The 25,152-nt window shown below is 52.4% G+C and overlaps 1 protein-coding gene across 2 annotated transcripts in view; it reads right to left on the bottom strand.

Annotated features, from left to right (window-relative positions):
* The window catches only part of KIAA1671 (KIAA1671 ortholog), a 188,934-nt gene that overhangs the window by 95,338 nt on the left and 68,444 nt on the right, over positions 1 to 25,152 (bottom strand). The window contains exon 4 of one of the 2 annotated variants that reach the window (XM_075533727.1): positions 21,647 to 24,445. In XM_075533727.1, the coding sequence (XP_075389842.1) occupies positions 21,647 to 24,445 (2,799 nt within the window). The remainder of the gene's footprint in view (positions 1 to 21,646; positions 24,446 to 25,152) is intronic. The other variant, XM_075533728.1, reaches the window with a different exon arrangement.

Genomic DNA, 25,152 nt, shown 5'->3' with positions numbered 1-25,152 from the left:
CAGAAGACTCACTCGTAGCCCCCAGGGGCAAAACCACCTGCTCCACTCGCATACAGACAGGAGCAATGGCACCAAGACGCTGTTCTTCTCAGCTCTGTCGCTCATTCTGGAAAGCCATCCACATTTTGAATCTTCCGCAAACCTCACGACGCAAATAGGCCCAGCTCTCGCAGCAGAGAAAGAACAAGTTCTTCTATTCCATTCAAAGACCACCCCTTAGCACACACCACAGCCATGGAGACCCCTTGGTGGGGTAGCGGGTGGGGGGTAGCAAACAACCCTTTCACAGGGGTCGCTCGGTTCATAGCAGTAGCAAAATTAAGGTCATGAAGTAGCAACAGGAATAATGTTATGGTTGGGGGTCACCACAACATGAGGAAGGGTATTAAAGGGCAGCGGCGTTAGAAAGGTTGAGAACCACTGGGCTAGAAGGACATGCACATGCGTGTATGCATTCACTCCCTCAGCTGGGAGTTGGTGAGGCCCCACCAGAGATGAAAGAGTGGCAGGATCCAGCGTGGGGTTCTAGATTGGACCCACTGGACATCATCGGAAAATTGGATGAAATCTGAATCCAGTTGGTTTATTCAGCTTAGCGCCAGAGCTGTCCGGGTTGGGAATCATCCTTTGTTGGGGTGGGGAAGGGGGAGCTGTCCTAAGAATCACGAGATGTTTACCAGCAACCCTTACTCTGAGAGATACCAGGAGCTCCCCCTTCCCCTCCCCCACCCAGTGGTGACAGTCCAGAAGTTGCCAAAGAGCCCCTGGACAAGAAAAAACACCTATTCTGGGAACCACTGGGATACAATGTAGCTCTCAAATAAACGCGCTGCCCGCAAGTCAGGGCTGACTCCTTGCAAGCCCCAGAGGGTTTCTGACGCTGTCACTGGTGACAGGAGTCGACAGCCCAGTCTTCCTCCCACGGAGCGGCGGTGCTTTCCCACTGCCCACCATGCAGACCGGATGGCAGCCCAACGCAGGGCCACCGCACCCCAGGGCTCCTACAATGTAACTGACAGTAGGAATTCCTGCTCAGGGAAAGATGAGGCTTTCTACTCCCATAAAGACTGACAGCCTCGGAAAGCTATAGCTCATGATACTGCTACCAAATAAAGAGCAATAATAAATATAAATTAAAAATATTTTTAAAGTAAATGTCTAGAAAAGAAGGATGGAATTTATGTAGGACTGTGTTGGATACAATTGATGTATGGTTTGTAACAAGAGTTACAATAAAATGATTAAAATGTAATAATAATAAGTAAATTTGAAAAATAAATAAATAGTTATAATAATCCCTGATAGCGGTAGTAATAGTTCTTACTATTACTCTTCTTCATAATACTATGAACTGCCATTTAAGTACTGTGCCTAGCAGTAGAGGTAGTCAGGTGGCAGTGCCAGTGTCTGACTTTGGACAAATGGTCCCATAGTTAGGGAGAAATGCTCGGATAACAGTTGGGAAGCTGGAGAAAGGGTATCCAGGAAACGCTCAGATATATTTGCAATGTTTTTTTTAAATCAATCTGAAAGCATTCCAAAAGAAAATATCTGTAAAATAATTGTCAAAATTAGGGGATGGGACAAAGAAGGCTAACGACTGGAGCTGGTCTGCAAGACTGTCCCTGCTTGGAGCATACCCCAAGGCTCACCTCCGCCTGATGGAGATGAGATGAGAAGGCAAGATTTTAGATCTACAGCCCATCCTGGAATGAAAGATTGAGTTTTGGGGTGGGTGGGGTGGGGCTTGGGCTGGGTAAATGGATTTTGTACCTGAGAAGGACTTGGATTTGGGTAGCCAGAGGGCAGACTGTTACAGATTGAATTGTGAACTCACATTTTTTTAATGTGCTTGACACAATGGATATATGGATGGATTGTGATAAGAGTTGTGCGAGCCTCCAATAAAATGATTTTTTTAAATACATTGACATCCCAGCATCTGGTACCTGTGATTGTGACCCTGTAAGGTATAGAAGATGGTCTCTGTGGATTATGTCACACCAATTTATAGTGGTGGCCCCTGCCTTTCTGGACTTGACCCTGGTGTCCCTCAAGACAATGACCATGAGCAATTCATTCCCAAGACTGTCAGCCTCTATGAGTGCACCCAACCTCATCTTTGCCCCTGCAGAGGCGGTGGGTTTGAAGGCACTAACCACTGTGTCAGCAGGACTCCTAGAAGCCACCCAAGGGGTGGCATTTTGCTATGGTAGCCCTAGGCCACACACAGCCAGGCATTCTGAACCTGAAGGCACTTCCTGGGTAGATAATAGAGCTAACCTCTGCTGAGTAGCCTCAGAAGTCACTTGGGAGTCTGCAGGGATTTCCCCAAGAACCAGGTGGCATCTGCCCATTTTGCAGATAAGGAAGTTGAGATCCAACAAGAGACAGGGTCTGCTCAAGGCTACTCAGCTTCATCATGATCCAGGTCCAAAGCCTGTGCCTTTCCCACAGTCCCAAAGCAAGTTAACAAACCAGAGTTTCCAGCTTCAAGCCTCAGGCACAGGGTTCATCCAAGCCCTGGTCGTGCTGCGTGTGAGCCCGTCACAGTGGAGGAGCAGAAGGCTCACGGGTCATTTGGAAAGTCAGCAGCAAGACACGGGGCCTGCCTCAATCCACCAGGATGTCACTGTCCCAAGAGGTCTCACCTCATGTTTCCTGCCCAGAAAGGGGAACTGAGGCTCAGAGAAAGACTTGTCCAAGGTCACACAGAACAAAGCTGGATGAGAGGTATGTCTCCACCCACCTGTAGAGCTGGCTCCCGAAAGTCTGAAGACATCCTCCACCACACCTTCCAACATCTCAAAACTCAAACTTACTGTCATCAAGTCGATGCTGACTCATAGGGACCCACTGTGACGCTATAACTCTTCCGGAAGTAGAAAGCCTCATTTTTCTCGGGTGGAGTGACTGATGGTTTCAAACTAATGAACTTTCAGTTAGCAACCTGATGTATAATCACGATGCCTCCCCAGGCCTCTGCACAAGCTGTTCCCTCTGTCCAGAATACTCCTCTGGGCAGCTTGTCCTGGCTGGCATCCCCTGCTGGCTTCTATTTCTCCTCCAGAGCTTAGCTTCCGTGGAGCAGGTCTCCTGGGCCCCACTGTCACCCCAGATGTGTCTGTTCCCCATCAAGACATACATGCAATCCTGGCTCCGCTCCTGTGTGGGGTCTGTGTCTCACTGGGTAGTAAGACCTGGGGCCATGTGTGTCCTCCTCAGCCCTACATATTGTCAGCAACAGCTAGGATTGCTACTCTGCTCAGCACACATTTGTTAGAAGGAGCCTGGTCACACATTAGGCTGTTAACCGCACATCCGGCAGTTCAAACCCATCAGTCGCTCCACAGGAAAAAGGGGAGGCAGCCTGCTCCTGTAAAGACTACCAGCTTCAGGAGCTTAGGGGGCCATGTCATTTCATCACACGAGTCCTCTCTCAGTCAGAGTGAACCGACAGCACACACTCACAACCGCAGTACATGCATAGCTATCTGACTTCAGCCCGCACCTCCACCAAGCCCTGTGAACCTGCACCTTTGTCAGCTTTGTGCCAAGTCCACGGCCTGACACACGACCAGGCACATCAAGGCCATCAGGAATCCCACTGCCCTCAAGTCAATTTGGACCCCGTGTAGCAGAGTAGAATGCCATTTTCCTGAACACCATCTTCATGTGGCACAGCCTTGCCATCCTGGTGTCGCTGGATGGGTGGGTTTAAACTGTCGATTTTAGGTTCATAGTAGCAGGGAATAAAACATCTGTACCACCTACAGCCTATTCCAACAAAGAGTAGTGGCTTATTTTCTCCTTCATCTTTTGGACACTCCCAGTTTTCTACCATATCAGCTTCTTCTTCTTCTTCTTCTTCTTCTTCTTCTTCTTCTTCTTCTTCTTCTTCTTCTTCTTCTCCTTCTCCTTCTCCTTCTCCTTCTCCTTCTCCTTCTCCTTCTTCTTCTTCTTCTTCTTCCTCTTCCTCTTCCTCTTCTTCATCATTATCATCATTTTGGGGGGATTCTTACAGCTCTTATAACACTCCTCACATCAATTGTTTCAAGCATATTTGTGCATACGTTGCCATCATAATTTTCTAAACATTGACTGTCTTTTTCCCCTCCCTCCCCGACTCAGAGTATTATTCTTGTGACCAAGAACGCAAAGCTAAAAGAAAGCAAGTCCCTGGCTACTGCATGTATACTGTAACAATGTTACTCCTCAAGGCTGTGGACCAGGAGAGCCTCCCTATGTTTGCAACTGCCTCAGAAGACTTTGGGAAGCCACGTAACACAGTGCTTGCAGCATTAGACTGCCCACCAAAAAATCAATGGTTCAAGCCCAGCAACTGCTCCTTGGAAGAATGACAAGGCTGTCCTCCTCTGTGAAGATGGCCGGCCAATCCATGGGGGCAGTTTTCCTCTGTCCTGCAGGGCCTTCAGAGTCTGAGTCACCTCCACAGCAGGGGTGCAGAAGATGCAGGACAGAGAGGTGGCAGTGGGGGAAAGAGAGGAGAGGAAAGTAGTTTCTAAAGTTGTATTTTTAGGAAGTCTGGAAAGTTCCCCTGGGTGAGAAACGGGGGTTGGTCTTGGACTCTTATTTTTCCCTTCCGGGTATCCTCCACCCAATGACAAGTGTCCTAGAGCATTCTGAAACCCACCGTGAAGCATCCCTAGGAAGAAGCCCCTCTGTTCACAGAGCCCTGATGATGTCCCACAAAGCCACCATGGTTCCTTCCCATCCTGCGAGGCACACAAAATCCCAGAAAGGGAAGCTGCTTGCCTGTGGACACAGCACACTGGCCCCAGAGTCAGGGCTTAGGAACAAGCAGGTGCCCACCCCCCTGCTGCCACCCTCCACACCGCCCCCCCCCACACCGGCCTGTCACCAGACACATTTCCTTTGCCTCCCTCTGGCCGCTCCGTGACGGAGTCCCCGCATCGCACCATGAGAGCCCCAGTGCTTCAAGTTTGTTCAGTAAAAGTGTGTTAAAAACCAAACCAGCCAACAGTGCTATTTCATAAGAAAGAGCCTTTACAGACACATCCAAAAAGGGGAGGGGAGGTGGAGGGGAACAAGCGGATTTCACTTCGGAAGAAAGAGCCATCTCTTCTATCAGAGGGTTGTGTCTCCTGGGAGGAGCACAAGCACTGTCCCCTCATCTCCCTCTTTTGGGGTGGGGTGGGGGGAGGAGTCCCAGTTCTGGCTGATGTCTAGTAGCCCTGGTCTCCATGACACTTCAGAAAGCCATACTTTCTACAGGGCTGTGCCTCCAGCCTTGGTCCCTTTGCCTCAGAATGGCCTCTTCCTTGCCACCCACGCTTTCTTCCAAAAACTAGACACACTGCTACCCAGATGGTAACACTTGGTCGGCCAGGGGATGAGGGGCAGAGAAAAGGAAACCCAAGTTTGTTTGGGGGGCCCCCACTCACCCACAGGCCCCGCAGGAGCTTCAGGAAGCCGGGGCAGTAATAGTGCTCCATGGCGGGCAGGGCTAGGCGGCAGCACCCTCAGAGGGGGTGGCACCTCCGCACTGCTTGTTGCAGGAGTCAAGTTCACGGAGGCACCATGAATCATTCACAAGACGGCTGGCAGCCAGGGAACCAGGTGGATGGATGGCCCCACGATGGCCACAAGTCCTTGGAGCCAGAGTAGCTGCTGCTTGGTCACGTGAGCCCTGGGGAACTTCAAAGGCGGTGAAGCCAGTCTGGTGGGTCTAGGGGTGGCTGGCTCCACCTGGTCCCCCTGCTGCCCCTGCAGGCCAGGTGAGGGCCAATGGACTTGGAGGGCTGTCCAGTGATGTGGCAGGGCACACATGGGGGAAGCCTGGGGCCCAAGTGTGACTGTGTGTGTGCGCAAGTGTATGCATGTCAGTGCCAGCAGGTGAGGGGGGTTAGGGTCTGAGGGTATCTGTGTGAGGTCTGCGAGAGCACGCACAAGGGGACAATGTGTGTGCATGGGAATAACTGAATTTTTCCACCAACTCTTGGCAGCCCCTTCATCTGGGTATATGCATGCAATTGTGCAAGAATGTGTATGTGTGGGTATGTGTGTCATATGTGTGCATGCAGCTGTGAGTTTGCCACTGGGAGAAGTGTGGCTACGTGGGCATGGGGGCTCTGGATGAAAGGGCATAGGTATGTACCGAGTGTGTGTCAGTGAGTATGCAGGTGTGTGGGAGTGTGTGGGAGCCGTGCCTGCATCCGTGGGAGTGTGTGTGTTGTGTGGGAAGGCGTGTGGAGTAAGTATGGTCACATGTCCCTATCACTCCTAATGGGAAATAAATGAACTCAGGAACCCCTCAGCTCACACAGCCTCCCCAGGGGTCTGTCCCCTTTTCTCTGACTCTGCTACGCTCCTCAACTGGGTTGTCTGGGTTTCCTACAGGGTAAAACCTAGGTCCGGCCAAGATCACACAGTCACTGAGTCAGAAACAATTTGATGGCAGTAGGTCGAGTTTGAAATGCCAACCGCAAGGCATTTCTTTCTCCGCTAGCCCCTCCAATGGGCATGACCTTAACAAGTCACTCCACCATGCTGAACCTCAGTGACTCCCTTCTGTAAAATGAGACCAATAGTCCCGGTGTTTCGGGGGCTTGGGAATCATGCTAGTACATCTCCTTTTGTTCTCAGAGCCATCGCATTGGGGGAGTCTTACTAGCCCTGCAGTCTAGCTGAGAAAAGTTCAGAGAAGCAAAGGGAATTGTCTGAGATAAGCCAGCTATGAAACAGTGAGGCAGGGATTCAAACCCAGGCCTGTCAGACCCTGGCACGCCGCACTCAGTGGGGTGTGCTGTGAGCATCCAATAAGCGAGCACTTGATTCAGCGCTCAAGCTGGGCCTGCCCCTTCTGAGGAGGGAGACATGGTCAGGCCAAGAAGGAGGGAAGCCAGGACGCTGGGACTCAGCAGGGCTCCCACCTCCCAGCCTACAGCTCTGCCACCCACCTCCCCCACCGGCCACCCTTGCCATCTGTGCTGCACCGAGTCCGGCCACCCCACCCAAACCAGAGCAGCCAACAGGGAACCCACTGGAACAACAGGGGAGGGCTGGGGCGGGGCGAGGGGGAGAGACTGACCTCGCCGCTGAGGAAGCCACAGGGTGGACTTACTTCAAAGCTCTGCAGAAACAGGCCTGAGACTGGAGGCCTCACATCCAGCTGGCTGTGGGGCCCAGTTGTTTGAACTGATGGTGAGTGGGAGGGTTGACCCTGGGGCCCGGCTGCTGCCTGGCTGGCTAAGTGTACCGTTAGAAGGTTGGGCCCTGATCCCTGGCGGAACAGTAGGAAAGGCAGACCCAGTTCACTGACTGACAGTATAGTTGGAAGGTCGGACTCAGCTCACGGATGGCCAGTCAAGTTGGAAAACCGATCACAGCTAGCTAATGATACAGTCAGAGATTGAGTCCTGCTGACTGACTGACTGACTGACTGACTGACAGTTCAACTGGAGGTGTTTGCCCTGGCTGACTGACTGAAAGTGCAGCCCTGCCAGCTGGCTCGCAGTATCATTGGGAGGTTGAGGCCTGTTGAATGACTGACCATGCAGCTGAGTTCTTTGCCCTTGATGACTGGGTGGCAGAAATGTGGGAGTTAAGCCCAGACACCCAACGGGCTACCAGAACCACAGGGAGCGTGGCCCTTGTTAACTGACACACTGCCTCATCTTCTGTCAGAGGCCTGAAGGTTGACAAACAACTATCTCCTGTCTCGCTCCCGTGAACAGGAGCCTACAGGTGCCTGCCCAGGTCTTTCCTTAGCTAAGAGGGGTGGGAACGGGCATGGAGGTTGCTGAGGGCAGACCACCCCACCTCCCGTTAGCTAGAAAAGGAGAAAGCTGGTGGGGGGCGGGGGGTGGAAGGGGCAGAGCGATGACAACAAGACAAAGCAATGGGGAGAGTCAGGTGGGCAAAAGAATGGGAGAGTGGGCTTAGCGGGAGACAGTGGGAGGCAGGCACACACGGAGACAGGAAAGATAAAAAGAGGGGAAATGAGACAACAGGTGGAGAGGGGGTTTGAGGGGGAAAGAAAAAAAAGAGAAGGGGGAGAGAGAGGCCAGGGGAGGGGAGGGAAGAGCTGCTCACAAGACTGAACCCCTATAAGCAAAAAGAAGCCAAGATGGCGAGAGACAGAGATGCAGACAGATCCCGGGAGTGCTGGAGAAGGCTCCCGAGACAGATGGCCTGGGAGGCAGTGGGGGACAAAGGGAACAGAGCACAGTTGGAGAGAAAGCTGCAGGGGAAGGGGGTGGGAGTGGGCCGAGAACCAGAGAGTCGGTGAGGGAAACAGGGTGGGTGGGGCAGGGCTGCTAAGAAGAAAGACACCCCCCCAAGAGTTGGGCCTTCACTTCCAAGATGGAGAACAATACAGCCAGTCAGGTGGGGGCAGGTACCCATCACAGAGACCCTGAACAGAGAGAGCCAATGATCCTGCCCCACACTGCAGTGAGGAAGTGGGTCCCACACTGTGTGCCCCACCCACCTGCAGCCAGGGATGGACTCCCCACCAGGGAGTCAGTCTGGTGGGGAAGTGGCAGGGGCACTGTCTGACTGCAGCTGTGCCTGAGTGCACGGGCGTCCTGCCAACACACCCATCTGGGGCTGTCACACTGAGGAGGGCAAGGCTGGCCCCACAGCACCCTGGGTCCTTCTCCACCCAGCTGCCCCCAGCACTGATGTGGCCATGCACACCACACCCCACCCTCCATCTCTCAACGCCACCATGTCAGCTCCGAGCCCCCGTGAGCAGTGAGCTGAGACAGGTGGTTTCTGCTAAGGTCTTGAGATAAGCGCTGCCTGGCTTATCCAGGGCCCCCCACCCCACCCCAAGTCATTGACCAGTGCCCTTACAAGAGACAGAAGGAGCAGACACAGAGGAGACTGGAGTGACACCCCCACATGCCGTAGCCACTGGAAGCTGAGAAAGGGAAAGGTTTCCTCCAGAGAACCTTCAGAGAGAGCTGCACCTTGATTTCCAGCTCCCAGTCTCTGGGGTCCATAGCTCCACCCAGGGAGCTCCGTCCCCGCCCGCTCCCTCCCACCTCTTCACCTGGTTCCTAATCTCTTCACCTCTTCACCACTGTTGCCAATGAGGACCCCAGCCAGCGAAAGCGAGACTGAAGCAGATGGCTGTGTTACAGACTGGCAGGACAATGGCTCAGCCCTTCCACCCCCACCCCCACCGCCCGCCCAGAGCCTGTGCTTCAGCCACCTTGTGGCCCTCTAAGGCACCCGAGGGTGGGGCTCATGTAGAGTGCTGATGGCACAGTGGTTAAGCACTGAACCACTAACAAACGCAACAGCTGACTGCCCCAACCTCCCAGCCGCTTTGGCCTTAAAGGGGCACTCGGAGTCAGTCGGGATTCACTCAACAGCAAAGGGTGGATCAGGAGCCCAAGGATTCGGGGCACTCACAGTGCACCAGGCGTTGGTGGGAACTGACTTGAGAAAGGAGGGCGGGGGCGGGAGTGACCTGTTAAGCTGTCATGTGTATGTCTCCATCCAGGAGCTCAGCCATCAATGGTCAACTCACTGATCTGGTCTAATCCAGCCCATCCCTGTCCATCTGCTGGCATCCCACCATCCTTTACCCTCAGCCCAAACCACACCTCCTCCAGGAAGCCTTCCAACCTGGAAGAACCTCCCTGATCCTCTCACAGGGGCAGAGACACCCAGGCAGTCTGAAGGGTCTTGTTAATCATTTCTCTCTGTTTCTTCCCTCTCCCTCCTTCTCTCACAGTGACCTCCAGGGCAGGGTAGGACCGCCCCTGTGGGTTTCCAACACCCACCATAACTGGTGACAGGAGTAGAGAGTCTTGCAATTCTCGCATGGAGTGACTGCTGACGTTGGAGTTAGCAAGCCAGCACCACGAGGGCGTTTAAAATCACTTAAAACCTATAGAGAAAAAGGGCATTTTTCTCCACGGTGAGGACAGGATGGATGGGGACAGGACAGACAGAACCAATGACAGGAAGAAGTCAGTACAACACAGAGGGATGAAGTGCCCATAAAACCACCAACATGGGGAAGCCCAAAAGCAGGACACTCGGGGATAGAAGCCAGGCTCGCACACCCTCACAAGACCCATACAGTAGATGATTCCTTTGATGGAAAATGCTCAGAGCAGGCAAAATGACAAAGGCAAAGTACACTATTAATGGTTGCCAGGGGCTGGGAGTGGGTGGGTGAGAGATAGGAAGTAAATGAGTCTGGGGGGATCTTTCTGGGGCAATAAAAATGTTCTGGAATTCAGGAACACTGAGGGTTGTCCAACTTTAAGTTCTCATTAAAACTTAGTAAACTAGACAATGATGATGGGAGTCAGGGAAGGATTGACGAGGCATTTGGTGCTGGAGAAGAATCTTGAAAGTACCAGGAACTGTCAGAAGGACAAACAGATCTGTCTTGGACAAAGTAAAGCCAGAATGCTCCTTAGAAACGAGGGTGGCCATCAGACTTGACTGAAAAACACTCCTAAAGGTCAACAAACAGACCTTGAGCCATTTAAGGGGTTTCTCTTTTTTCTGTGGTTGCTATGATGTTGTTTGTTTCCCTTTGTTGGTTGGCTTGCTCCATCTTGGTTTTGTGCATAATATTATCTCTGCAGGTCTATCTAGATAAGATAGGCGGGATAAACACTCTGGAGGAGAAAGCAATGGGACCGACAGTTGGGGAGTGGGGCATGGGAGAGGGGGAAGCAGGGGAAAGGAAGTGGGTGTTAACAAACCCAGGGACAAGGGAGCAACAAGCATCCATCCAAAATCAATGGCGAGGAGGTTGTAGGAGGCCTGGTAGGGCTCGATCAAGGGCAATGTAAGGAAGAGGAATTACTGAAACCCAAATGAAGGCTGAACATGATAGTGGGACAAGAAGAAAGTAAAAGGAAATAGAGGAAAGAGCTAGGAGGCAAAGGGCATTTATAGAGGTCTAAATACAGGCATGTACATATGTACACATATTTATATATGAGGATGGGGAAATAGATTTAGGTGCATATATTTATAGGTTTAGTATTAAAGTAGGAGATGGACATTAGGCCTCCACTCAAGTACCCCCTCAATGCAAGAACAGTTTGTTCTACTAAACTGGCATTCCATGATGCTCACCTTCCCGACACAATTGCTGAAGACAAAGCGGGTGCATAAGCAAATGTGGTGAAGAAACCTGATCGTGCCTGGCTGTCAAAAATATAGCGTCTGGGGTCTTAAAGGCTTGAAGATAAATAAGCAGCCATCTGGCTCAGAAGCAACAAAACCCACATGGAAGAAGCACACCAGCCGAGGTATCTAAGGGATCAGGTATCAGGCATCAAAGGGGGAAAAAATCAAATCATTGTGAATGAGGGGGAGTGCAGAGTGGAGACCCAAAGCCCATCTGTAGGCAACTGGACATCCCTTAAAGAAGGGTGGCAGGGAGGAGACAAGCCAGTTGGGGTGCAGTATAGCACTGATGAAACATACAACTTTCCTCTAGTTCTTTAATGCTTCCTTCCCCCCACTATCATGATTCTAATTCTACCTTACAAATCTGGCTAGACTAGAGCATGTACACTAGTACAGATAGGAACCGGAAACACAGGGAATCCAGGACAGATAGAACCCTCAGGACCAATAATGAGAGTAGCAATACCAGAAGGGGAAGAGGAAGGTCGGGGGAGCAAGGGGGAACCGATCACAATGATCTACATATAAATCCCCTCCCTGGGGGACAGACAACAGAAAAGTGGATGAAGGGAGACATCGGACAGTGTAAGACATGAAAAATAATAATAATTTATAAATTATCAAGGATTCATGAGGGAGGGTGGGAGGGTAGGGGATGGAGGGGGGGGGGAATAAGGAGCTGATACCAAGGGTTCAAGTACAAAGAAAGAGAATGATGATGGCAACAAATGTACAAATGTGCTTGACACAACGGATAGATATATGTACTATGTATGGATTGTGATAAGAGTTGCATGAACCACTAATAACATGATTTTTTTTAAAGTAAAGAAAATTATGATGGCAACATATGTACAAATGTGCTTGACACATGGATGGATGGATGGATGGGTTGTGATAAGAGTTGTATGAGCCCCCAATAAAAATATTTTTGAAAAATGGAAACATAAAAAGAAACAAGGGTAGCGAGACCTTATCTTCCATACTTGGGACATGTTGCCAGGACAGACAAGTCCCTGGAGAAGGACATCATGTTCAGAAAAGTGGAGGGGCTCCTCAACAGCCGAAGGCCCGCAAGGACCTGGACTAACCCAGTGGCAGCAACAATGGGCTCGATCAGCAGCGACGGTGCGGATGGTTCAGGAGCGGGAATCCTGTGTTCTCTCAGTGTGCCAGCACTGACATGACAGTTCCTCATAACAATAAGAGGACACACTTCAAACTAGTGGGTTTTACAGCATGTCAACGACATCTCAATGAGTTGCCACCGCGGGGTGGGCGATTCAAACCCACCAGCCTCTCCAGGAGAGAAAGAAGAGACTTTCTACTCACACAAAGAGTGGCAGTCTCAGAAACCCACAGGGACAGTTCTACCTGTCCAACAGGGTTGTGATGACTTGAGATTGTTCTTTGCTTGGGGTGTTTTTTTTTTATGGTTGAAATGAGTTTGGTTCTATCCTGCCCTCTAGTGGCTACTTAGGAACACCGCTCAAGGAAACTAGTGCCTTCTTTATAGTCTGGAAGGCCACAAATCCCAAATCCAAACCGACTGCCATGGAGACTCCCAGGGACCCTCTATGGATTTCCTGATGGCCCCAGAGAGCACTGCAGTCATTTCCAATGCCAGAGGAATGAGGACGCTTCCAGAAGAAAGCCCTGGGATGAGTCCTCCACGTCACTTCACTTCCCCCAGCCTCAGTTTCCCCATACTTGTGGCAAGGACTCCATAATGTGAGTGAACTGGGCGCCCCAGTACAGTGTGTTCACCGAAGGCAGACAAGTGTGGCCTGGCCACCTACCTGCCTCCAGGAATGTCTAAATTAATTCTTATGAACAAGCCCTGGTGGTGCAGGAATTAAGCACCAGGCTGTTAACCGATAGGGTGGTAATTTCAACCTAAAAGTTAATGATTCAAACCCACCAGCCACTCTGGGGAAGACAGATGACAAGGCTGTCTGCCCCCATAAAGACTGACAGCCTCAGAGACTACAGGGGCGCTCTGAATCAGAGTCACTCAACAGCAATGTGTACACACACACACACACACACACACATCTATAAATGAGGGGCTTCAAAAGGTCATAGGGGAAAAATTCCATTTCTTCACAAAATTTCTAAGTTACTTGGTGGGTGTATAAACCCTATGCCACCAGGGGCCCTTTTGTGTATATGCATATATATATATATATATATATATATTTATTTGTGTGTGTTAAATATATAGATAGACCAGAAAAAGGAAAACTCACTGTCATCCAGTTGATTCCAACTCATACCACAAGGAAGAGCTGTCCCTACAGCTTTCAGAGAGAGTCAGTCTTTATGGGAACAGACGGTCACACCTTTCTCCCAAGGAGGAGCTGGGTTCGAAGCATTGACCTTGCAGTGAGCAGTCCATGTGGCAAACCTCTACTCTACCAGGGCTGCTGATAGACATCTCTATCCCAACACATACAAATTAGATTTCACATGAAGCCAAATGGTCAGTTTGGCTGGGAGAATCGGCTGACACAGCCCCTGCAGACAAGAAGGGACTGAATTGCAGCAATGGATGCCCTTGCCCCAGAGGTCACCACATCCCACCCCTGCCTCGCCTCGGGGGCAGATCTGTACTGCAGAACCTCCAGGGAAAGCCTCATACCTGGACTCCCAGACACACACACCTGGGGCCCAGGGGGCTCTGCTGAGGCCAGCAGTTCAGAAGATTCTGCAGATCATGTAGAGCTGGACTTCCCCTCAATGAACCCATACACGGCCCCTCTCACCCTCCCACCCACCCCCACCCTTGCAATCAGTGACACAAGGGGGGCCCCTCTCCAAGGCTCTCTGGCCAGGACACAGGCTATCACGCCTCCTAGTCACGGCTCAGACTCAGCCCCTGCCTGGCCACCCTTCCCGACGCTCTGCCTGGTCAACTCCCACCCACCTGTCAAGCCCCCATTTACGTGGTCCCTGGAACCTTTGGGCTCCTCAATGCCAGATCAAGGAAAGTTTTTCCCTCCCTCCTCCAGTGGGCTGATTAGCTGTGCCCACATCTGATTCCCTATCAGGCTATGGACATTCAAGCTCACTCCTCAAATATTTACTGAGCATCCACTCTGCCTCACACCCTGCCTCAAGGCTACGGACTGACAGTGCCCAGGTGAACCCCGGAATCCTGCAAGTCTAGTTGGTGGGGAGCTGAAAGCAGATAAGAGCTCAACCATCAAACCAAAAGATCGTTTAAGATAAAGGTGAGGATGGTGAGGAATTAAAGGCCATCAGGATGAAATTGAGAAGATGACAGGCGTATATGTGACCATCACAAAGGGAGATCCCAAAGGTCCATGGAAATAAACCCCAAACACCGATCACCAGATGACTGGATAAACCACGGCTACACAATGGAATAGGATGCAACCACAACCAGGAATGTAGTACTGAAACCTGCATGGAAGGGTCTTAAAACCGCACTGCAAAAGAAAGAGGAAGCTGTCTGCTACTGAAGACTCACAATCCCAGGAACCCAGAGGAACAGTACTGCCCTTTCCTAGACGCTAAAAGAATCGGCGCGGTGGAGTTACAGTGTTGGCAAAGAATACTGAAAGTAACAGGGACCGCCAAAAGACGCAGAAAACTTGGACGAAGCAAGGCCAGAGTGCTCCTTGGAACAAGGATGGGGAGACTTTGTCTCATGTCCTTTGGGGAGACTTTGTCTCATGTCCTTTGGACATGCTGTCAGGAGAGCCCAGTCCCTGGAGAAGGGACCGAGCAACACTTCATTCTGTTGTACATAGGGTCGATATGAGTCAGAACCGACTCGACAGCAGCAGGCCTTGGTGGGAGTTTCCATTTAAGATGAAGTGCCAAAAATGGCGAATCCATGGAGACAGAGTAGATTAGCGGTTGCCTCGGGGTTGTTCGGACTAGTGAGAGTTGGAAGGTGATACCTAGTAGAATTCACCTAGACATATCCATCTCCTGCTACTGATTACACAAGGGGTTCCAGAAAGTCTGGGAGGGAAATGCCATTATCTGTTCAGTCCGTTTCCCCATGAACTTTTTGAAGCTCCCTCATATACCCTGCAAATATGAGGACTAATGGCCACCAAAGACATGTCCAAGAATGGCAGCACAAGCTGCCAGGGCCCCAGACGTGCCCCCAAATGTTCAAACACAACAGAACGGGTACTTACACTGTGGTGTATTTCTGTGGGAGCTGGGTGGTGTAGTGGGTTACATATTGGGTCCTTGACTGCAAGGATGGAAGTTCAAACCCACCAGCCGCTCTACAGGAGAAAGAGGAAACTGTGTTGCTCTCGTAAATATTCACAGGCTCGGAAACCCACGGGAGCCATTCTGCTGCGCCCTGTGTGTCAGGGTGACTAGATGTCAGACTGGACTTGATGGCGGTGTTGGGTTTGGGGATCGATTTCCATACAAGCATAGACAAGCAATAGAAAAGTGCAAATGCGTCACACCGGGCACAGCCAGGCATACTGCACAAACCGCGTGCAGTCGGTGTGATCCTGCGTGTCTAGAACGCACTGGGAGGGTTCACTGGGCTGCCTAACACATTGGCGGAGGCGGAGGACAAGCCCCAGGCCCCCGTCCGGCACTGGCTCACGAGGGGCACGCAGCGCCAGCAGAGCTGCTTTGTAAAGGACACTGCCAGGTGTCACCCTCTGCAGCAGTGGTCTCCAAGGAGCCCCGTGAGCCTCGACACTGCAGGCAGTACAGGAGACGTCCCTTCCCTCTCCCAACTGGGAAGCACTCCAGATTCAATCCATTCCTGACGTTCATCCTCACTCAGTATCCTGTGGTCGGTTCCGCCCCTCTTTCTGTGCCTCGCCTGCAATACCCCAAACCAAGAACTGCCCCTGTGGGTTTCTGAGACTGTCACTCTTTCCGGGAGTGGAGGCCCCATCTTTCTCCCACAGAGCAGCTGGTGGTGTGGAACTGCTGCCCTTCCGGTTTGCAGTCAAACACTTAAGAGCGTCTTCCTTCCACTTGTGGTCTGGTGAGGCCAGATATGGCAAGGCTCAGCCTCTTATGGGCACCAGGTCCCAATGTTCCCATCTGTATAAACAAACAAAAAAGTCCACCCCACTCGCACTGAGTCAGTTCCTTAGGACAGAGTAGAAGTGCCCTCAGGCATATGAAGTGCAGAATCATTATAGATCATTAAGGAGGGATGGCTGAAGGGTCGTATTAACTGAGTTGAACTCACTGTGATAGTCTATTTAGAGAAACAAATCCACAGAACCTCATGTATAAGGGAGAGTTTCATATAAAGGTTAAGTGCGCATCAAGAAAACATCCCAACCCAGTGCTGCCCAAGCCCACAAGTCCAACATTAACCCATATGTCCAACACCAATCCACAAAGTCCTCCTCCATCTCACAAAACAGATGCAATGACGCCGACTGCAGGAGGAAAGCAGAATCAGTGAACGTGTAAGCAACTCAGTGTTGGCGGGGTCTCCACACGGCTGCTCCAGCACCCAGGGCTGCATGGGGTAGGTCTATGCAGCTTCTCCTTGGGGATGTCTTGCAGGAAGTGAGCCTTGCCTACTGAAGCAGGGAACTGGTTAAGGCAGCTGCACCCTGGTAAGACCATCTGAAAGCAAGAGACCGGAGAACTCGAAAGGCGAGGCTCACGGAGCCGTTTATCCCTCTGCCCTTCAATTAACCCCACATGTGTTTACTGGCCAGGCTGGCACAATACACTACCTACCTCACTCACTGAAGCAGGGATCTATAGAAAGACTGCATTTGAAAACCCACCATGCAACAGAACCATGAGGGTCATGTGTGGGCGAGTCGACAGCGGGACCTGGACCCTTGAGGACTCTGCTAAAGCATGCTCAGTGGCGGGCCTCTGAGTCTGAGTTCCTTCCAGCCCGGGGCCCTATCACTGGAGCCAGACTTACTCCGGGCAGCTATTCTCCCAGCAGCACCTCTGCTGGAAGCAACTTCCACTTTCCCATCTTTCAGAGCGGTCCCTGAAACTCCAGGAAGGGAGGCTCTTACCCACCATAAAGCAAGGGGTGGGGCCACCTGGTAGGAACTACAATGAGAATGCTCCCGAGAAGCAGAGATGCTGGGATATCGATAAGGCGTGCTTCACATGTGTGATCAGGAGGGACCACGGGTGATCTGGAGAAGGACATGATGGGCGGTGATGAAGAGGAAGCCCCTTGGTGAGATGGATTGACACAGCAGCTGCAACAATGGGCTCAAGGAGGATAACAATTGAGAGGATGGCACTGGACTGGGTGGGGTTTCGGTCTGTTGTCCACGGGGTGCTTTGAGTTGCCACCAACTCAACAGCACCTGACAACCACCACATGCCTGCAAGACTCGAAGCCAGGCACAGACTCACCGGTAAGCCTGGAGCTGTGCATTTCAAAAAGGCCTCATAAAAACAGCCCCGGTACTGCCTGGAACAGGGCCCAAAAGGGATTTCATTTGCAATGGAAACCCAAAAACAAAATCAACCTCATGGCTGCCAAACCCATTCTCATGGGGACCCCAAGAGGGTACAGAATCCAACGGCTCCATTTTTTTTGGCCATCTTCTTGGTTACTAATTTACAGAAATGCCACCAGGCCTTTCTTCTGCTATCACTACTGGGCGGATTCGAACTGTCCAGCTTTTGGACACTGCTGTCAAGTCGATGAAGACCCACAGAGACCCTCTAGGGTGGAGAAGAACAGCGCCCAAGGGTTTCTGGGGCCATGCTTCTTTCTGGAAGCAGACTGCCTCGTCTTTCTCCCAAGCTAAGTTAGGAGGTGAGTGCAGAGAGTCTGTGTCACCACACCAAAATCATTTACAGAAAATCGGAGTGCCCAGCAGGGGGCTGGGAGACTGGCACACCCTTGAGTAAACTGAGGCTTCCAGAGAAGGCCGGTTTCCTGTGTAATGCTGTCTTATGTCCCCACCTCCTTCCACAAGAGGGTAAACTGGCTTACTCGGGAGTGCAGCCCAAGGGTGCATCGGTAATGACTAGCCAAACAGACTTCAAAGGGAAACGAGTAAAAAGAATAGCAAGAATGTTTTGAGAATGATGAGGGAAATTAATGTGCAATGTGCTTTACACAATGGATGCATGTATGGATTGTGATAAGAGTTGTATGAGCCCCCAATAAAATGATTTATAAAAAGAAAGAAATGAATAACGGGAGCAGGGAAAAAAAGACACTTATTAAAGTGAGGTGGGTCTGACCAACTCAGGGCCAGAAAGTAGCTACAACCATTGTGTCCATTCTACACACAGAGAAAAGACAGCCAGAGCCCCACCCAAACTCCCGGTGCGGGTGTGAACCCATGGGATCTGGCTTCCGGGACCAGGATTCACTGCTGCCCACTCTGACTCCAATGATAGTTTTGCAAACGCACTGGCCACACACGCCATCTCCTTCCGCCCTTGAAATCGCAATAAGGAACTATTGGAGTCACATCCACTTTGCCAGCTGGAAAACTCAGCAATGCAGCCTTGAACTCAGGATTGTCAGACCCCAGCCCCTATTCTCTGACGTGCTCTGCACTTGGCAGCTGGGTCCCCCACAGAGTCACCAAACACACTCCAGGTGTTACAACTCACAGCATAGACAAAGTCACACTGCGGATGGCCATCTGCCCACTGTCTTCAACCCTGGGCCTGGCCACCACAAACCCCACCCAAGGGCTACATTCCCAGCTATGGGGAGGTGGGGGGCCCTCACAGTCTACCACCCCAACGGTCCCACTCAGCCAGGTTGCTCACTCACCACAAAGGACCCGCCCCTCTTGTCCCTGCAGAAGCTGTGGCTTCTCTGAGGGCCTGGGACAGCAGGGGACACTGGGCAGAGTGGCTGCTCTTTGTCTTGCTGGCCACCCTCCTTCCCCAGGTCCCGAAGCAGTACCTGAGGGCCCAAATGCAAGAAAAGGACTTTGCTGTGCGTGCAGCAGGGAGATATTCCGGTTCCAGGAAGGATATGTCACTGTTAGTGTAACTTCATTCCTGTGTAACCTCAGAGCAGTGCACTAACCTCTCTGGGGCACCATTACCTGCAACAAGAACAGAAACAGCCACCCCAGCTCCTGGAGCTCAGGGGACAGGCGCATGATGTCATCCTGCCACCAGGGGGCAGACTGCATAAACCCTGGGTGCTCGCTTGGGACTGGGCTGGCCTCAGCCTTGCCAGACATTGAGTAGATTTGGACTCTGCACAAATCTCTATGGGAGTCTAACTGCCTCATCTTTCTCCCTGAGTGGTGGATTTAGACCACCCACACGTAAACTTAACACACAATGCCACCCCCGGGGGGAACCCCAAAACGTCATGGAGTTGATTCCAATTCCTAGCAGAATGTCACCATAGTGTCCTAGGCTGTAATCTCTGCAGGATGGAGCCCTGATAGTGCAGTGGGCTGAGGGCTGGTCTGCTAACAGAAAGGGTAGCCCTTTGAACTCGCCAAACACTCTGCGGGAGAAGAGGAGGCTGTCGGTGCCCATGAAGATGGGCCGACTTGGAAACAGGAGGGAGCAGTTCTGCACTGTCCTGGGGGCTGCTGGGGGTGAGATGAGACGGACTTGAAGGTGGTGGGTTTGGTTCATCGTATGGGCTCGCCAGACACTGGGTGGTTAGTAAGTGAGTGTCTAACCGTGCACCACTGGGCTCTGCACCAGCCTTGTTTCCTGCTACTTGTCACATGTGGGGACTCTATGAGCGCTCTCCAGGACCAAACCCATTCAGACACACACAAGTGTATGTAACCAGCTTCAAAGGGGGCTCTGTCCACGCACGTTTTAAAGCCCCCCTCCCCATTACCGGGAGAAAATGGAGTGTGACTGGGATTTTGCTTCGACGGCCATCTGAACCCTGTCATTTCCCCCACTCGGACTCTAGAAAGGAGCCCTGGTGGCTGCAAGCAACACGTTCAGCTGCTAATCACGAGGTCAGCAGTGAAAACCCACCAGCCTCTTCTCGTGAGAAATATAAGGTTGCCTGCTCCGGTAAAGGCTGACAGCCTTGGGGCAGTTCTACCCTGTCCTATAGGGTTGCTATGTGTTGGGATCAAGTCCATGGCAGTGAGTTTGTTTGTTTTGTTATTGTTGTGTCTGAATAGCAAACATATTCTCAGGTCAGTAAATGAAGCCTCTAGGCTGTCTCACATTCTCCACGTGGCTCATTTTGTTAAGGAAACAGTTTGGGTGGAGGGTAGGGTGAGCACCATGCAGAGCAAGGCTGACTCTCTAACATCACATCTCACATCCCCTCCGCTTATCTTTTTTGGGGGGCCCTCACAGTCCTTGAGGAGCAACACAGTAGTTAAGTGTTCTGGTGATAAAAATAATGTTGGTAGCTCAAGAACTTTTTTGGGACATCCCCCGCCCCCTCACAAAAACTCAGCTGGCAAGAACCTTAGAGCAGCTGGTGGGTTTGGACTGCCGGCCTTGAGGCTAGCAGACTAACACAAAGCCAGTGAATCCTAGAACAGCTGAGAGGGAGAAAGATGAGGCAATCAACTTCTGTAGAGATTGACAGCCTCAGAAACCCCAGGGGTTCCCTCTCCTCTGTCCTAAAGGGTCACTTTGAGACCTCACTTTGAGGTCAACTCGTTGAATGGCAGTAGGTTTGGTTGTTGTAAGACTGGAAGGATGCCAGGTGGCACAGTTTGCACCCAACTGCTAACTTAGGGGGTCAATGGGCCAAACCCAGCTGGTGTGCTGCAGATGAAAGGCCTGGCAGTTGGCTTTCCGAAAGTACCCCACCAAGGAAGCTTTAGGGAGCAGAGCACTTCTGCTCTCTACCACAAGGGGTCGCCATGCATTGGGCACACTTGACTGGCCTGGATTGGGTTCGGCTTAGTAAGGTGTGGATGTGGAACATCTTATGGGTGATATTTCCCCTTTTCCCCCAAAGACAAAGAATGGAGGTTCTTTAGGGAGGAGAGAAGGAAGATGCATAAAACTGGGCCAAGGATTCCCCTGGTAACGAACGTTCCTGGGGGGGCCTATAGCTCAGGATACACAGCGAAGGCTGGCCCTGCAGGGACGGAGCCAGGCAATGTGCCCTTCCGGCCCTTCAATGTCCCCCCTTTCCACAGCCAGTGGGCCCACGACCATGGCCTCTTCCCTCTGCCACCCGTCCCCCCAAGCCTGTCCCACTAACCCACTTCTGAGGAGCCTGCAAGTGGGTTGGAAACGATAGGGACGCCTGACTAGATGCTCCTGGGTTCCCAGCCACGCTCAAAATGAACACACAAACAGCTCACTGCTCTCAAATCGATGCCAACTGATAACGCCCCCACAGGACAGGGGCCAAGTGCTCCCGGGGGTCGCCGAGACTATCATGCCTTACGGGGGTAGAAAGATTCGTCTTTCTTCCAGAGAGCAGGTAGCTGGTGCCCAGCGCAAACCGCAATGCCACCAGGGAGCCTTTTTTCTGGGTGCTTAATACCAAGGCTTTGAGGCTGGAGCTGTTGTGATGTTCCAACGCCTAACAAAGTAGAAATGGCCTTCTTACCTTGTGGCCGCCCTGGGTCCCCGCCTCCTGCCGCCAGGGCTCCACTCTGGTCTCCTGGGCCTTCAGACTGCGCCTGGGGCCACGCGGCCTCTCTTCCAGCTGCTCGCGTCTCCTCTCTCGGGCTGCCTCCAGGACGTGCAGGCCCTCTTGGATCTGGGTGCGGGCACCCTTCTCTGAAAAGGCCCGCTTGACCTCCAGTGGTGACCTCCTGCTGGTCCTCTGGGGGTCCCTCCACTGGGCCCCACTGTTGCCTTCATCCCCCCTCCCAACAGATCTCCTCAGGGTCCCTGTCTTCCGGACAGCAGGGGGGGACCTGGCCAGTTCAGTCGATCCCCTGACCAGCTCGTTCTGATCAGAGGCCTTGGAATCGGCTAGGTGGCTTGGACCCTTGGCGCTATGGTGGGGACTAGTGAAGACTTTCTTCTCCCCAGAGATTCCTGGGGTTCGTTTCCTGGGGGCCTCGGGTCTGGGCAAGGTCCGTATGGGTGTTTCAGGAGCAGGGTCAGGCAAAGACCAGAGGGGAGGGCTGAATTTAGTGTTGGGGGCCCGGTCCAGGCTATCAGCCGGCTGCTTAATGGGACTGTGGTCTCTTTCTGTCAGCCTGGCCTGTTTCCAAACACGCTCTGTCTGGGGTGTCTCCTGCGGAATCTTCTCGCCCCGCTCCAACCCCCTTCGGTGGCCCAGGCTTCTCGGGAACGAGCTGGTGACTTCAGCCACCGGTTTCTCTTCCCTCTCCTGCAGCTCTCCTGGGCCTCGCGCCGCCTGCTCCTTGTACTCGGCCATCAAGGCATCAATGTCCAGCACACTGGATCGGTAGCCGTCTTTGATTCTGCCTAGGAAGGTCTCGCTGACCACAACGGTCTTCCGTCGGACTGGCTGGCTGGCTTTCACGTGCCTTTGGGAAGCTGGGGTCGTTTGGAGAGAGTTGCTGGAGGCCATCTCATTCCCACTGTCCTGCCTCTCACTCTGGAAATGGGTGGCACCATCTGCCGAGCCATGGGAAAGCTTTAATGCGTCGACATCAAAGATGGAGGAATCCGGAACCTTACCCCCCAGAGGAGGCGGTCGACTCTCATCTGGCTTCCAGTTCTTTGAAAGGCCACCACTCTCAAACTGCCTGCCCTTGGTCCGTTTCTCGCTGCCCACAGGCTCCCGAGGCTCTTGGTGGTGAAGAGACGCTGAAGTGGACATTGCAAGATGAGATGACGGTGACGGAGGGGTTTTGCTCAGATATTCTGTCACCTTTTCCAGCCCAGGCTCCTCAACACTCTTGGCTTTGTGTTCATCGGGAATCTGATACGTCACTGCAAAAAAGGTGGCCTTGGGTTCCACGGGAGACCTTGGCTTTCCCAGGGGAAGCGTTTGGCCGGCTGACACACCTGGGCTCACGTCTTGGGCACCCAGCCTATCGTGGGACAGCTGAGGATTGTTCAGGGCACCAGCTTTAGAGGCCACAGACCCAGCCTGCCTCGGCTCCCCCTTTGGAGAGGGTTCTGAGGCGAGGAAGCTGAACTCAAACTTCCCATCATGAGGCAAAGTCCGTCGCCGCCACCTCTCCATTCTCTGGTCTGAGTGACTCGTTTTCTGCACCCTCACTTCCAATGCCCCGGGGTCACTGTTGCCGTTGCTGGTGGCTGGGATTGGAGGCCCCTTCTGCAAGGGTGACAAGCCTGGGCCTGCCTTTGCTGGAATGTCAAAGAGCTTGTCCTGAGCCCAGGAAGGAGGTTCTCGAGGCCAGCCTCGTGGTGGACCCCGTTCTGCCCTTGAGACACAGTCGCTTCCCAACTGGCTTCTGGTTCCTTCTTGGCCGCTAGGCTGGACGTCACGGACGCTGGCCTTCACCGTCCTCACAGGGGCGGCCTCCGGCATGCAGGGCCTGGCCAAGGTTCTCTCTTCACTGCCCAGCAGGGCAGTTTTGCTGCAGATCACCGAAGCCCCTTCTGTGCACCTGGGTGGTGAGCAACTTTGCCCATGTGCATCCTTTGGTTCTTGGACATCAGGCATCAGTCCCCTGGCCGCATGGGTGCTTCGAGCTTCCCAGATCAAGCTGGCCCTTTGAACAGACACAGACAGACCTTCCACGCTGCCTTCTGGGGCCACAGGGGGAACCTGAAGCGACAGCCGCCTCTCCAGCCCAAGGGGAGCCGTGCCTCTCCGGAGAGTCACAGCCTTCTCCTCCGGAGCTGTAGGGACAACCTCACTCTGGGTGCACTCACCCACGGTGTGCACCACGTCCAACCTTGGCTCAACCCTCTGCGATGTGGGTGGATTTCCCGAGGACTTACATAAGGAGTGCTTACTACATCTCTCCCCCTGAGGAGATTGCTCTGGAAGGTCCCGCTTCAGTTTACTATTTAAAGGGGCAGTCGGTCCCAATTTCTCCACCTTGGGCCTCTCGCGCTGCCCCGCATTGTCTTTCTTGGGGTTTGCCTTTCCAGGTGGTACCGTGCCCAGCCAAGAGCCTCTGTCGGGCCTGGGCCTGCCCCCTGTGGCGTGGGTGTCAGGTGCATCGCCCAGGACTGCGGCTGAGGGGCAGCATCTCACCTGTCCACCCACGCTGTGCCTCTCAACGTGATGCTCAAACATGGTGGCCCACACTTTCTGGAAGTTTCCGCCATCTTCCGGAGTGATGTCACCTGTGCACGGGGACTCCACTGGCACTGTGCCCCCAGGTGGACAGCCGTTGGGGCCTTGGTTAAAGCCATTCCTCTGTTCGGGCTGTCCGGCTTTCTCCCGGAGTGCCCCTTGCTTCCGGGGAGTCCTTGGGGCTGAAGCTTCATCCACATCATGCCCTTCCTTCTGTCAAAAATAGGAAAAAAAAAACAAGTAAGTAAACAGCCCTACCTGAAAGCATTCCAAATGGGAAGAAGGATGTGAGATAACCGAGACAGCCACTTACAACATTAAAACAGCAAAAACTCCACAAAAGGGGGAAAATGAAAATAGCTAGTGTGTGTGAGGCTGTGATGAAACAGGCAAGACAAAAACCCGGATAATTTGGGAGCTCATCGCGTTGTTGGTAACATGGTGAGCATAGCTGCCTTCCAAATTTGGTTGCCCTCCAGAATCACGATTACGTTTTTTAAACCTGTTGCCTCATAGCGGGCACATTTCCTTCTTCTTTGCCCATGAGCACAATCCAGCGGGACAAGCAAGTCTGACAGTGACAGACCAGAAACCCAAAGAGAAAACTTCCTGCTTGCATCCTGCCTTTGCTTCTTCCAGGACTCTGGCTGTCAGCAATGGGGTCTGCTAGCTTATGCATGAACTCTCTGCTCCATTTCTGGAACCGTCTGTTTTCCACCATGGTGCTTCATTTTGCATTCCCACCTGCAATGGAGGAGGCAGTCCCATTTTTCAACAAGCTCACCGATGTTTGCTCTTTGCTGTTTTTTTCTCATAGGAGTGAGTTGGTCTCTCGTGAGGGCTCTGACTTGCATCTCCCTAGTAGCTGATAAAACATCTTTTCATGAGCTTGTCAGTCATCCAAGTAGATGCTCTGGAGA

The sequence above is a fragment of the Tenrec ecaudatus genome, chromosome 16 (assembly GCF_050624435.1).
Source record: "Tenrec ecaudatus isolate mTenEca1 chromosome 16, mTenEca1.hap1, whole genome shotgun sequence".
In the NCBI taxonomy this organism is placed as follows: domain Eukaryota; kingdom Metazoa; phylum Chordata; class Mammalia; order Afrosoricida; family Tenrecidae; genus Tenrec; species Tenrec ecaudatus.
The sequence above is the reverse complement of the archived record's forward strand: the minus strand, read 5'-3'. Positions and strand labels throughout refer to the sequence as shown.